Source organism: Chenopodium album, chromosome 26 (genome assembly GCF_948465745.1).
Source record: "Chenopodium album chromosome 26, dcCheAlbu1.1, whole genome shotgun sequence".
Lineage (NCBI taxonomy): Eukaryota > Viridiplantae > Streptophyta > Magnoliopsida > Caryophyllales > Amaranthaceae > Chenopodium > Chenopodium album.
The window spans coordinates 33,204,104-33,218,503 of NC_137859.1; the positions used below are offsets into that span (position 1 = coordinate 33,204,104).

The 14,400-nt window shown below is 32.7% G+C and overlaps 1 protein-coding gene across 1 annotated transcript; it reads left to right on the top strand.

The window, feature by feature from the left end:
- The first annotated feature begins 5,322 nt into the window (after positions 1-5,322).
- Positions 5,323-11,910, top strand: LOC145616258 (IQ domain-containing protein IQM3-like). The gene is made up of 9 exons (XM_081670954.1): positions 5,323-5,656; positions 5,752-5,860; positions 6,069-6,134; positions 6,230-6,318; positions 6,897-6,984; positions 7,084-7,233; positions 7,343-7,435; positions 10,784-10,885; positions 11,097-11,910. The coding sequence occupies exons 1-9, from the start codon at positions 5,424-5,426 to the stop codon at positions 11,547-11,549; spliced, it is 1,383 nt and encodes a 460-aa protein (XP_081527080.1). The 5' UTR covers positions 5,323-5,423; the 3' UTR covers positions 11,550-11,910.
- Positions 11,911-14,400: the final 2,490 nt, after the last annotated feature.

A 14,400-nucleotide genomic window follows, 5' to 3' on the forward strand; every position in this document is an offset into this window, starting at 1 on the left:
TATCTATAACCAGTTATAAAACGGACCGTTAAAGTAGATAAATTAATAGATAAATTTATTTATAAGCTCATAAATTAAGCACTAATTACGAGGGAAGGTTAAGATTTTTTAATCAATCAAAATGTTTTGTTTAACTACTCTAGTCTGCATCGTATGACTTTTAATTAATGAAATGTTTTGCTATTAAAAAAAAACATCTCTAGTCTATATTTTTGGAAGAGCATAAAGATAGTATCTCACATTCTAGCTCACCGACCAATCTCTGATCCATTTGAGGGTGAAATTTTCTTACCTTTCCCCCTCACTCCTAAGAGACATTGATTGCTAACTCAATATGTATAGACTTGTGAGAGACTCTTGTTTGATATGATGCATTCCCCTTGCCTACAACAAAGTATTAGTGTTTTGAAACAATCCATAGTGTTCATTTTCTTATGTATTTACACTTATTTTGCAAGGAAAATTTTCTATTCATCTAATTAACCCTATATTTCCCTTTTTTGTCAATAGGCTATATGATTTGTGCCTTTGTGAAACTATTGTATGAGAATCATAAAGAATTTTGTTGAAGGGAGAGTATATCATCATGACTTATTTTTGTTATTAAATTCAGCTGGATGCATTAGATAGGTAGGTTAAAGTATTACTGAACAAAATGACACCACTTTCTTTTATAGATTTAACGCAAATAAATCGCAACACATATACAAAGTAAAACGTGAAAAAAAAAACTTAAGTAGCAATTATATGGAAAATTACGAGTGTGTTAAACAATTGAAACCAAACGGGTAACAACCAACCATGAGCTGTTAGACCGTCTCCAATGGTGAGACTCAAGTTTGAGTATTGAAAAACAAAATGAGTTGTTTTTTTACCTACAATGGTGATACTATACTCACTTCTCAATTTAGCAACTCATATGAAATCTAAATTCTCAATGGTGATGTAACACCCTAGAAATTCCTTTCCTTTAAATACCCACTTTACTCTTTTAAAATACGTTTTAGGAATATCTAAGACATTACCGCCACCGTGGAAACGGCTAAGGCAACTATCAAAGATACACAGCGGAAGACTTATTAATTAAAAACTGTTTAAACAAGTCAACTCAAAAGTCAACCAAACGAAAGTAAAGTTTAAAACCAAACAAACAAAGTCAATTAAAATCAAACTACAACTTGGAACCTTTAAAGGCCCTTATTCAAAACCGTTCCAAAACCAAACCTTTGCGTTAGTCCATACAAAATGTATCATAAATAAATAAAGCATAAAACACATCGTAAACTAGCATGATTCACTCTTCACTCATGCCCCGTCATGAATATGCTTCAACCTGAAAAATTTATCTCTACTTGTCCCCACTACTCTCCATTAAAAATAGGTCATCATAGGGCCAAGATAAAGACATGGCCAAACACACACAACACACACAATCAGCAAAGCTGAGTACATAAGCGTAATTAAATACACTAACAAGCTTTCACCTATCAACACACGCTTACCTCAATACACCTGTTTACAAGCATTCACAACAATCAACAAGACACTTATACTAGACACTAAATAATTCATTTAACGTTGATTACGCATCGAACGGGTTTCCAACTATACCTCCCCCAAATAAATTGAGGTTAACTGACACGGGAGCTAATCGTGCCAGCGACAAAACCACTCAAAGGTGGCGGAATTCCTGCGCATAATAATAAATAAAAAGGAATGTACATCGTCCTGTACTCCATTAGAAGTTATGGTTAAATATAAAACCCCATAACTCCCCCCATTGTTCATACTCAAGGTATATACGTTCCAAGAGTTTTGGTGCGTAATCTCTTTCACTTTACGTTATTTACAAGTTATTAGACTTGGTGATGACTCTCAAAGCATAATAAATCAATCAACAATAATTTTTCAATCAACCAACATACCAATTTAATTCTTGAATAATTAGTGACCACATATAATTTAATGTTAAACCCTTTTAATTCTACCTCAGTGTCAAAGACACCTTAAACGCATAAAGCGCCAAAAATCCTATCCCTCGGTGTTAAAAACACCTTAAGTGCACAAAGGCACCAACATACTATTTATTCCTCGTGTACATAGACACTTATATAGCTCCTTCCTCATGCTTAAAGCATCAATAAAAATTATATGAACCATAATAAAATTTCTTTCCAATATTCCAAGCCAAATTAAACATGTAGTTTAATTAAACATGTACTCTAACATGCCATAAATAAAAGTGTAGTCCATATAATCATGCCAAAATATAGTTTTCCAATCCATAAACCATCACAAATAATTCATGCTTCACAATTCAATCACCAACACCAATAATTCACAATTCAATGCATAAACCTTAGCATGATACTACTTGTAATTGATTGAAATCAAGCCTAGCATGATTCTACATCATCAAAATATGCTAAGTACGCGAACGTACCTCAATAAAGCCCTTAAAGTGGCCGAAAACACTACAACAATTCCCGAATCAAGTCTCCTACATAAAGGGACAATAATACTAAATTAATTACCCTTGTATACACAATTTCCAGCAACTTAAACTCACTTTAAACCATTTAAGATAATCTGAAAATTATTTAAAAACCCCCAATTAAACTCATTTTTAATAGGTAATCACACCCTTTGATTAAAATCACAAATATACTACTTTAAATAAAATTCCAGCATTTTAAACTAATCAAAAACCCCTTTAAAACTTCATCAAAATACATCTTTATACTTAAGTTATCCATAGAAAAATTAAATTATCTCTTACCCTTTAAACTCAAGGATAAAATTTTAAAAAAACTTCGTTAAAAACCAAAAACTGCCCGAAAAGCATATTTAGAGGCTGAATTTGGCCACGAGAGGGTGGTGGACTCTACCAAAGGTACTGAGTCTTTCTTAAAACGTTGTTTTCACATGGAAAACACTACTTTTTTTTTTTTTTTTTTTTTTTAATCAAAATCGGATGAGTTTAGAACCAGGTCGGGATTAAAACGGGATTAATATTAACGAACGAAAATCTAAAAATTAAAACACGAATTTACGTGTTCAAAATAATCTGGAATTAAGTTAAACTAATTAGTAGTTATAATCACCAAAATTTCAAAACATCATTACTATAAAAGCCCTAAATCAATTGTTCATTAAAACCCTAAAATCATGATTTTCAATAATTAAAAACCCTAGGTTATAAAATTTACAAAACTGAAAATTATGACATTTATTAAATCTGAAATTATAAAGTTTAATCATCAACAATACAATTTGATACTAATTAAATTAATTTCAAACAATAAAATCAAAACCATAAATCAATAATTATAATTACACAAATTAATAAAACAAAAGAGAAGAAAATAAGACTAACCTTTTTGTGTGGGAAATTTTTGGGGATTCATGGGGTATTTATAGGGTAGAGAGTGTAGGGTTAAATTGGGCTTATAAAAATGTGGGCTTAAGTTATGAGATAGGGCTTAAGTTATGGGTTTTGGAATGGGTTATTCCAATAAGGGTATGTAAGAATAATTTACATTGTTCAATAATTAATAAACGTTTGACCCAAAATATATTTTACTTTTATAAAACCTTATATTTAAAATATTTTAACCCTTCAAAATATTTAATCAAAATACTTGAGCCCTTAACAATACATTTTATTAATACTTAAATACTTTATAAAAATACATAAAAATATGGGGTATTACAGGTGAGACTCTCTAAAATATACAAATGTCACTTTCAATTTATGACCCATCAATTATTATAAGATTAAAAAATAATAAAAAAAGGTAAAACTTAAATAAATTACAAAATATATTAGAATATTGACAAGGGTCCACATTTTTTATCAAATGAGACTTAAAGTTGAGTATTGAGTATCTAAACTTAGCAACTTTCTTCTAAGTCAAAATACCAATTTATTGGTAAACATTGCAAAAAATATTCCATCTCTCCTAAAAATACTCACTTGAGTCTCACCATTGGAGAGGGTCTTAAAAGGTGAAATCAAAATCCTAATGTCTTGTTTAAGAGGTCAAAGTTCCACCATATACTCATCTAATAATTATGAGCTTAAATCATTTTTCAGTTACGAAAAAAATTCCAAACGTAACCAACAAATAGGAATAAGGCTTGTGTTGTTTTTTTTTTTTTTTATAAATTTTAAAAAAATACATCCAATGACACTAATATTCATACTTATCATCTCAAGTTTCCGTTATATTGTAAGCTCAAACTTTAATACAAAACTCCAATTGTTTAATTAATTATAGCATATGGTTAAAATACATAGGGCGTGTTCGGCAAAATATAGCTGTGAAGGTAGCTGTAGCTGTGGAGGCAGCTGTTAGCTGTGTAGGTAGCCGTTAGCTGTCAACAAGCTGTTAGTTGTGAAGATAAATAATTTAGATATGAGTGTTCGGTAAAATAGCGGTTGACTAGCAGTTACATATAAAAATCAATATTTTATTTTTAAAACTATAGATTAAATTTTCAACAGTTACCTCAAAAGCTACCTCTGATTTGAAAAGCTAATCTTTCTAACTTTTCACAAAAGCTACCTCCACCACTAAAAGCTAGCCTAACTACTACCTTGCCAAACACTCACATTTTTTGTTAAGTAGTGGTTCGACCAAGTCAAACCACTAAAAGCTACTCAAAAGCTAGCGCCGAACACGCCCATAAACTAATTCAAAATGTTATCCAAAGGTATAATTCCATTACTTTACAATGGTATTAGGTTGATGATGACATCTTTTAACTTACAATTAAATTCACATATTCCCTAATTCCTATTCTTTTCCTTCCAACTTTTCCAAGTCACGCATATCTCAATCTCACCCACCCATCCATTCCAAGTCATCCAAGTCAATAAATTAAGACAAAATTACAAAAAATTAACAAACTATTTTCATATTAAATTTATACTTTATTATAACATAATCCAAAGAATAAAAACAAGAAGAAGCCAAGTCAAATCTATAAATCTTTGCTGGACCATATCACTGACGAGTCAACCAATCAAAATTTTATTTCATTTATTAAACTAGATATTTTATTTTTAACACTAATTATTTAATTATTATTTTTATTCATAAAATAAACACGCGCGACTGACAAGTCTACAACTGACCTCAAAAAAAAAAAAAAAAAAAAAAAAAAAACAAGTCTACAACTAACCACTACGAAACTGCCAACCTGTTAATAATAACTGCTTATTTAATTCAATTTAATTTTTTTTTAAAAAAAGAAATTTCCACGTAAGCATTTCCGGCAAACCAACCCACCCTTATTTAATTCTTTTATATTCTCTCTCCTCCTTCTTCCTCCATATATTCCGATCATCTCCTTTCTCTCTCTTCCACTCTCACAGAATAAAAAAAAAAGAATAAAAAAAAAAAGAAAAAAAAGCAAAAATGGAGGTTGACACTCTAAGTACCAGAAATGCGACGCAATTCACCTTCACAGACCGTCGAAAATGCAACCTAGAGACCGAGTTACCACCGAGTCAAAGCTGGGTTGACTCGTTGGATGAACAATCTCCGGTGAGTTCGAGCGTTGGTGCGGCGTTGAAGGTTCAGAAGGTTTACCGGAGTTATCGTACTCGTCGTAGGTTAGCTGATACCGCCGTTGTCGCCGAAGAACTCTGGTATGATTATTATTTGTTACGGAGTACAATTTTGCAATGTCTTGTTGTTTTATTTTTTGTTATGAGTGGATATTAATGGCGGTTTTTTTGGGTAGGTGGCAAGCAATTGACTACGCTAGGTTAAACCATAGTACAATCTCCTTCTTTAACTTTCCTGAATCGGCGGCTTCTCGTTGGAATAGAGTTAGTTTGATTGCTTCCAAGGTTTTCATCCACTCTTTTTGTTTTTTTTTTCCTCTAATATATGTAATTTTGTTTAATTTACGACAAGTGTCGGTCAGCGAGTAAATGACTTTTTCGCCGTTGTTGAGGGCTGTGTATATCATTTTCCTTTTTTTTAGTCGAGGAGTTACGACTGTAATTGGGTGAAATTTTGGAGTGTTGTTTGAATTTGGGTGTTTTATGTTTATAGGTGGGTAAAGGTTTGTCTCAGGACTCTAAAGCGCAGAAGTTGGCTTTTCAGCATTGGATTGAAGCTGTAATTTTCAATACGTTTTGTTATTTATTTTTTTACTTATTTTTTTTTTTTTGGAAATTATTTGGCCAAATTATTGATCATGTACTGTATTGTAGATTGATCCAAGGCATCGTTATGGACATAATTTGCATCTTTATTATGATGAATGGTCTAAAGCAAATTCTGGTCAACCATTTTTCTATTGGTAAGCATCTGATTATCTGAGTCAGGAATGTTCTGTTATATAGCGCCTTTTTTGGGGATTAGATTTGGGATTGTGTTCTTTTTAGATGAAAATGTATATTAACAATGATTATTGGATGTACATTGTTTTTCTATGCTATGTTATGATACAATTGATATATGGTGTTTATGGGCATCGCGTCTTATAGGGTTTAATGAGGGGCTGATTCGCAAGTGTAAGGGTTGGGTTCTCTGTGCTCTGAATGCTTACTCAATTATCGGAATCTGGATACCATCTGTTGGTGTATGCTTAATTTGTTGAGTTGGAACACTTTTTTCTGCTGAATAAGAGGAAAACTATTACCTGATGCTTGCTTTTAGTGTGATATTGTGTTAGTTATTCTGTTTGGCAATGAGTAAACATCCCATGAATTTGACATAGCTTAATCACAGATTTCGTATGATTTCAAAATTAGTTGATCATGTCTATAATGTGTTACTACAGGAGGCTAGTATTGCTCAAACAGTGTTGTTAAGTTTTATGCCTTTTATACATGAAAGAATGGGTTAGGAATCATGTCGGTTATTGTGTTTTTGTAGGCTGGATGTCGGAGATGGAAAGGATTTAGATCTCAAGGCATGTCCCAGATCGAATTTACGTGAGCAATGCATCCAGTATCTTGGACCTGTATGCACTTCTGTTAATATATTTGACTAGTGAAAGCACTTTTATCTTTTATATAGTGTTTCTCTTACGTCTGTTATTGACTTCATTTGGTATTTGCAGCAAGAGAGAGAACATTACGAGTATATTTTTTCTGAGGGGAAGATCATCCACAAAGTCACTAGGGAGTTGCTCGAAACAAGGAAGAAAACATCAGGAATTACCAAATGGATATTTGTTATGAGCACCTGCAAGAAATTGTATGCTGGTGAGGTAAGATCTCCTAGAGAACTCAATAGCAAAGAGCTGTCTTTTATTGATTTTTATTCTTGTTTTTGTTTTGGGTATTCACTACCACTGACACCTTCCAAGCTTATTGCAGAAAAAGAAAGGAAAATTTCATCATTCTAGCTTCTTAGCTGGAGGAGCTACTGTAGCTGCTGGGCGATTTGTTGTGGAACATGGTACTCTCAAGGTACATTTTACTTTCGTGGTGGATTTCTGTATCACTTTATTATTCCAGTCTGTAGCTCATGTTAGAACAGTTTTCTGAGGTTTTCCGGTCTCTTGTCCTGTCTTTTTTTTTTTAGAAATAGTTAATCTTCAAATACGAAGTACTAAATTGTGTGTTATTGTCGACTCACTTTATTTCCATCATGGGTAGAATTGTAGGCTTGTAGTTTGTTTGCATGGGCGTGTAGGATAGTTTGAAGCTTGGTTCTCTGCAATGTGAGGCACATGTGACTGCCACTACAAGGCAAATATGTGTTGGGTGCCAGAAGCAAAGTTGCATAAGTGTCCAACTCTTTGGCATGTTTGTTCTTCTCTTGGCTTTTGGGTTTTTTTAACTCCTCTTATTGAGCAAGATTTTCACATTAATTACTTGTGTCTTTCAAGCCTTGTTTGATTTTCCAAAAAAACTATTTAGATAGCTTGCTGAGTTATCAATTTATTTGTTATGTATTCCCAAACTACATGCTGCATTCTCCACCAAAATTAAGAATGTGAATAAGAATAGAAGAATGGGTGTTGGGATTCTCACAATTTTTATACAAGCAAACGTGATATTTTTTGTGGTTTGTAGCTTATAAGTTTAAAGCCAAGCTATAACAAAGGGTTGCATGTAACAATGAAGACATTGCTGAAATTCTCCACTCATACCCAAACAATCTATGAGCTCTTTAAGCTTCCTCACAGTGAAAAAACAAATCAAAGCACGTGCTGTTTCACCTTTGTCAAAGTAGATATGTTTTGAGAAGGAACCTTGTGTCCCTGTCGGATGTTTTGTGTAGAATATTATTTACTTTTAAAGCTGATCCACACTTTAGGTTAGTAGGCACTTTGGACCTCCATGCGATGGCCAAACAAGCACCTTAAATTCTGCAATTGTTTATCTTGTGGGATTGAAGATTTTGGGAGGGGTACACCCTCAGTCACACAAGAAGCATCATCAAGGAGAACATGGAACAAATGGGAAGACCTTGCAGGAAAATGGCCCCCTCTTTTCCATGTATCATCCTCATTGAAGAACCTATCTTCCATGTAGGAAAAGAGAGACACATCACACACGTTGAATTAGCTTGCGAGTGAAATCATGAGTATAGTATTGGAGCCAGCATAGGAATTTTAATGGTTTTGCAGAAGTCCATTCTAAGTTTATGTGGCCCTATGCTGCGGGATATCGGTCTCTAAAGGGAAAGCACAACCATCATTACCTCACTATGATATTAGTGGACTTCATGTTACCAAAGCCACTCTACCCCTTATTCTTATATACTCCCTCCGTCTTTTTATTACATGCCTGTATTCCTTTTTTGGGTCATCAAAATTAAATGTCTGTTTCTATTTATAGGTTGTACTTTTTGCCAATATTATTCTCTTTTTGATGATTTGTCATCATTTTTCCTTTTCTTTTTCTTTTTTGTACTTTTACATCAATTCCCAATACTTCCTCTCTCCTAATTCTCAGTCACTTTTTCTTTCTCTCTATCTCTCTCTAACCCTACATGCATATTTGTACTCTCAATTTTTAGGTTTAAGGAATCTTTAACTTTCTTAATTCCCATGCAAAATGGGAAATATGCATGTAATAAAAGGACGGAGGGAGTACTTGCTTACTGGTTTCGGAAAAAAAAAAAAAAAAAAAAAATCAAACTTGCTTACTCCGAATCTAACACCTGATAAAAGAGATAATTAGTCCAAGTTGGATGATACAGTGTTAATGCCAGCTAGACTTTACATAGGGTGGTTAATTCTATGGCCTGTAATGAACCCAGAAACTAGGCTGATGTTGCAGGATCTCTTGTACTCTTAGTTGAAAGATGTAGAAAGGATCGTATTATCTGAATACTAGGTTAGGTCCCGTGCCATGCACGGTAACTTTTAATAATTGTTTCGTATTAACAGTACGTTTAATTATACGATATAAATTTGTCTATAATATTATGATTTATGAAAGAATACGTTAGCCAATATTTTTTTTTTTTATTTTTGCTCATTTTTAACTCTTAAATGAGAAGAAAAAAATATATTAAATAAGCAAAAAAAACTACCTTGGGTACACCCGTACACCTACCTCTATGTGAACCCGGGTATATATAAATTATAAAAGGTGAACGATGATTGGGGCATTTGAAACTACACATTTGTTAATGTGCATATTTATTTTATATACCCGATTTCACTATCAAATTGTATTGGTATCATTTGGATAAAAAACGTTGGACATTACACCATATATGTCTCAAATTATGTGAAGAATGTCACTTTTTTTTAATGCTTAAAGTTATATTTTTAATTTTTTGTGGAAGGATACATCAAATATTTTATTTTAAATAATTTTTAATATTTGATATTCGAACTACTGAGCTTCTAATATGTAATTAAATAAAATTAATAAAAAAAAAAGAATTCTTGTAATATATGACACAAATTCTATAAAAAAAAAATCTTACTGTATCTACTTATGTTTATATAGTTGACAATAGATTATAGAAATATACATCAAATCTTTTATAATCTGTTATATATGTAACAATTTCTATTCCGTATCTTTTTTTTTTTTTTTATTTTTTTTTATGTAATGTATAAGATTTTTTTCCATAATAATTTTTCAAATAAAAAAAAACTAAGGACACATCAGAACATGACATGTGTCATTGCCGGTGTGTCTTTTAGTATATAGTTATTGATTGAAGATGAAACACTAGAACTCTTCCCCTACTCTGCACCCTTTTCTTTAGAGTATTGGCTATAGATCTTTGCTCCCCTCCAATTCACTGGGATGGTCTTTTTTTGCTTCTTTGCTGGTTTCAAAGTCTTATGTCTCTCTTGATAAGTGTTGCAATGCAATTGTTATACATGGACTTGGGACCATTGTGCACATCCTGATCCTGAATGCACATATTGTTAAAAGATCATGAACGTATAGTTCAAAAATTCAGACATATTTGAACTCTGTTTATTTGCTGCTGAAGTATATGAGAATTACTTGTATATCTTATGAACCTTTAAACCATGCGTTTCCCTCGGATTTTGAATGATAGACTATTGACCAATGACCACCATAGGTTCCAAGGTGTGCTCATTTCTGTGTTTGTGCCCAGGAAATTCCCTGTGCTATCATCAGGCATGAAGCAAACATTTAGAATGGTTCCTTTCTTAGCGAAGCAGAGAAGCTTGTTACTGTGGATATTTGACTTCTTGAATTATAATATGTTTGTTATTTTCATTCAAAGTCATTATTTAACACTACATTCACTTTTGTACTAGTTTGTTCTAATCCTTTTCTGAAATCTAATTTTAAATAAACCTTATTTTGCAGTCCATCTCAGCATATAGTGGACATTATCGTCCATCTGATGACCGCCTTGATGCCTTTCTTTCAGTTTTAAAGGATAATGGTATAGACCTCAGTGAAGTTGAGGTAATTCAGTGGTTCTTTTCCTCACTTTTCTTGGATGTGTAGAGAACTAGTTAACATCTTACATCCTGGCTTGAACAAGTGATATGTGTGATAAATGATATTGGCCAAACTTGGAAATAACTTCTGGCTCTGATGAAAAAAATGGATGGAAAGGTTACTCTTAGAATTGTTGACGTTAGCAATTCCTAAATTTTGCATATTCTACTTTCAGATTGAGCGACCAGATGAGGACTACTCCAGTTACGGGAAAAATCAATCCATTAGTATGACCAAAGTTGAAACATCAGATTCTGAAGTACCTGACAGTGATATATCTTCCATAGCCAATGAAGAAAACTTGAAGCAAGAACCTTCTATGCCAGAACAGGCTGAACCCCGAAATGAATACAGGAGAACTTTGTCCGGCGGTCTTCAAAGTCCAAGAACAGAGGTTCCCAAAGAAGCAATACTTGAAAGGATCAATTCCAAAAAGATAGATACATATGAACTGGGACATCAACTATCAAGGACCTGGTCAACTGGGGCTGGCCCTAGGATTGGATGTATTGCTGATTATCCCTTAGAACTCAGATTCCAAGCACTGGAATTTACTGAACTATCTCCCAGAGGGCTGCCTCCTCCTTCACCACACAGGCGTGGAGCTGGCTTTGCTCCTATGCCGTGATCATCATTCTAGAAATACTTCTCTGATCGTTGGAATCGTAAGAAGTTTTGTACTTAATCCATGCACAACCACCCAAAACAACAGGAAAAGGAAGAAGTCTTTCAGAAGGAAAGCTTATTTTGACAGAATAAGATAAAAGCTTGGAAATTTTGTCCTACTTAGCAGTCTGCAGTCCAGGGGGTTCTGAACATCATGTTCATGTTGTGTGATTTATTTTATCTAACAATTGCTTTACATGTTTTCGGCAAGAGAAATGATCTTGTTAATCCCTTTAAGTTGTACTTTTACTTGCTCTCATGAAATTAGAGTTTGTATGGGATTGTTAAATTTTGGAATACTAATGTCATTTCCCCTTAAGCCATATTGTGCTTTCTGGTGTATATGTGTTTTAGTGTTATGTAATCCATCTATCATATAATTGGATTTGTTACTGATTGTTGTAGTAGTGTAGTACAATGTGATCTATTTTGTACGACGAGATATGAGCATGTATATGGTGCTGTTGTTGCTGTTGTTGCTGCTGCTTTGGTTTCTCGTCTTTGGCGATCACACAATCCTTACTCAAATATAGTACATCTCTATTGCCAAGTTAGTGGTATTCCATCTATACTTGATATCTTTAACTTCCCAACCAACAACAAAAAAGATAGCAGTAACCTTCCTTTCTACGTTCAACTATAAATATGTTGCAATTTAATTTGTAGAAGTGCACCAAGAACCTCCTTTTTCTCCTTTTAGCAAAGGTTAATCTTGCATTGAAATGAGTTACAACAGTTGCTTCACTTGTTGCATAGCAGAAATTCAGTCCACTATCAATTACTTTGTTAAGTTAGCATTTGTGAAGGGAAAGGAAGGAGAGGGACCAAGAGAAGAGAAAGGAAGGTGAGGGAAGGATTCTCTTGCCTTAGCTTACCCCGTGTCTTGTCCAAACAAGAACATATAATATTATTTTATACAATAAGTAGTGATTATGAGAGGATATTCTTATAAATATATTTATCATACATGACATACAAAATATATGGTATACATATTAATTTTGACAAAATTAACTTGTATCGCATTTTAGTTCCTCTTAAATGATTGAGTTGTCATTTAACTTAATTTGCGCATCAACAACTTTGTAATTTAAGTTGAATACGAGTATAACTTAAAAATTCCGAATGTGCTTAGATTTTGGAATAAGTTTTTGTAATTGGCGTTATTGTTCTACATTTGCATACTATTTTAATATAACTATTTGCATATACTCTTAAGAACTCTCTCATACTTTTAAAAGACATGGTTATTTTCTTTTACCTTCAGACATTTTAATAATTTAACTTTCGTTTTCGTATTATTTACACTTTAATTTTACAACACTCTCTATCAAAACGTTTTTATAAAGTTTAGGAAATTTTGATTTTTACCACCTCCAAATAACGACTTTATTGAATTTACCACCTCAAAAAAAAAAAAAAAAAAAATTACTTTAAGCCTAACTCCGGTGACGGAAACCACAGTGGAGCCTACCATAACAACTAGTTTTTGAAATTATCCCCAAATTCTCCCGATTTTCCTTTGATTTAAACCTAACTTCTTCATTTCTACCTCTATTTCGTGAAGATTGAAGTTTTTTCTTGCCATTTTCTTCACAAATTCTAATTCTGGGTGATCCTTAACAATCCCACATCCTCAAATTATCAAATTATTAAAGATTGTACTCGGCTTTGAATCAATTGAACTGTTCGACGACAAACAGCGAAAAGGTAAGCAATTTTCATGAATTTTGTTGTAATTTTTTGCAATTGTTTGCATGATTATGTTGCAATTGCCAAGTATAATTGAAATTGCATGTTTTCTGTTATTAATTCAACCCCAATTTCATATTGTAAATAATTAGGGTTCATGTAAGTGTAAATTAATTTGGGGGGTTTTTGATATTTCAATTGGGCAGTAAAATTAGGGTTAGATTATGGTAATTGTGTTCAAATACAATTAACTTCAATGAAAAACTGGCAGTAGAAATGACAATGCTACCTCTGAATTACGAGTACAAATTTTTTCCAGATTTCGGATCTAATCTTCGTCGCCGTCTGTTTTCTGAAACCTCTGTCATATAACAATCAGGTTCAGGAAACAGAAATTGAAGAAGCTCAAGTACGAGTAATTGTTGTTGCTCTTCCATGGATTCGGTATTTATAAGATCAAGCACGTTTTTGTTTGCAATCCTTAAGCCATTAAGGATACAAATCAGACCAAAAACCAAGCTATAAGCAAATTATAAGATGAACGAACTTTGGCTCACGTACTACCCAAATTAAGGATTTGTGAAGAAAATCGCAAAAAAAACTTCAATGCTGGTTTAAATAGAAGGAAAATCGAGAGAATTTGGGGATAATGGTGGGAAAACTGATGTTTAATTTTTTTATGAGATGGTAAAGTAATTTTTTTTTTTGGAGGTGGTAAATTCAATAAAGTCGTTATTTGAAGGTGGTAAAAATCAAACTTTTCTAAAGTTTATTGTTAGATTATAGTTAAACGTGTATAGTTGTACGTAGCTAGGCTGGCAGCAGCCCGACTCATATGGCCCAATCCGGAAACATTTTTTCTATTATGACATTGTAACTTTAATGATATATATACTACAAAGTACTTAACTACAATATATAACACTATTACTTTATGGGATTAGTGGTCATTAAAATTCATCTTCTTCATCTAATTTTTCATTCACACTTTTCCAAATTTATTTTTTACTGCATATATTGCTATAAACTTTTCTTCAACTCCACTATTCTTCTCAAATGGATTAATTTTTTAACTCTTACAATTTATGTTAATTGAATTGATTTGTTTTCTTTAAATCTCC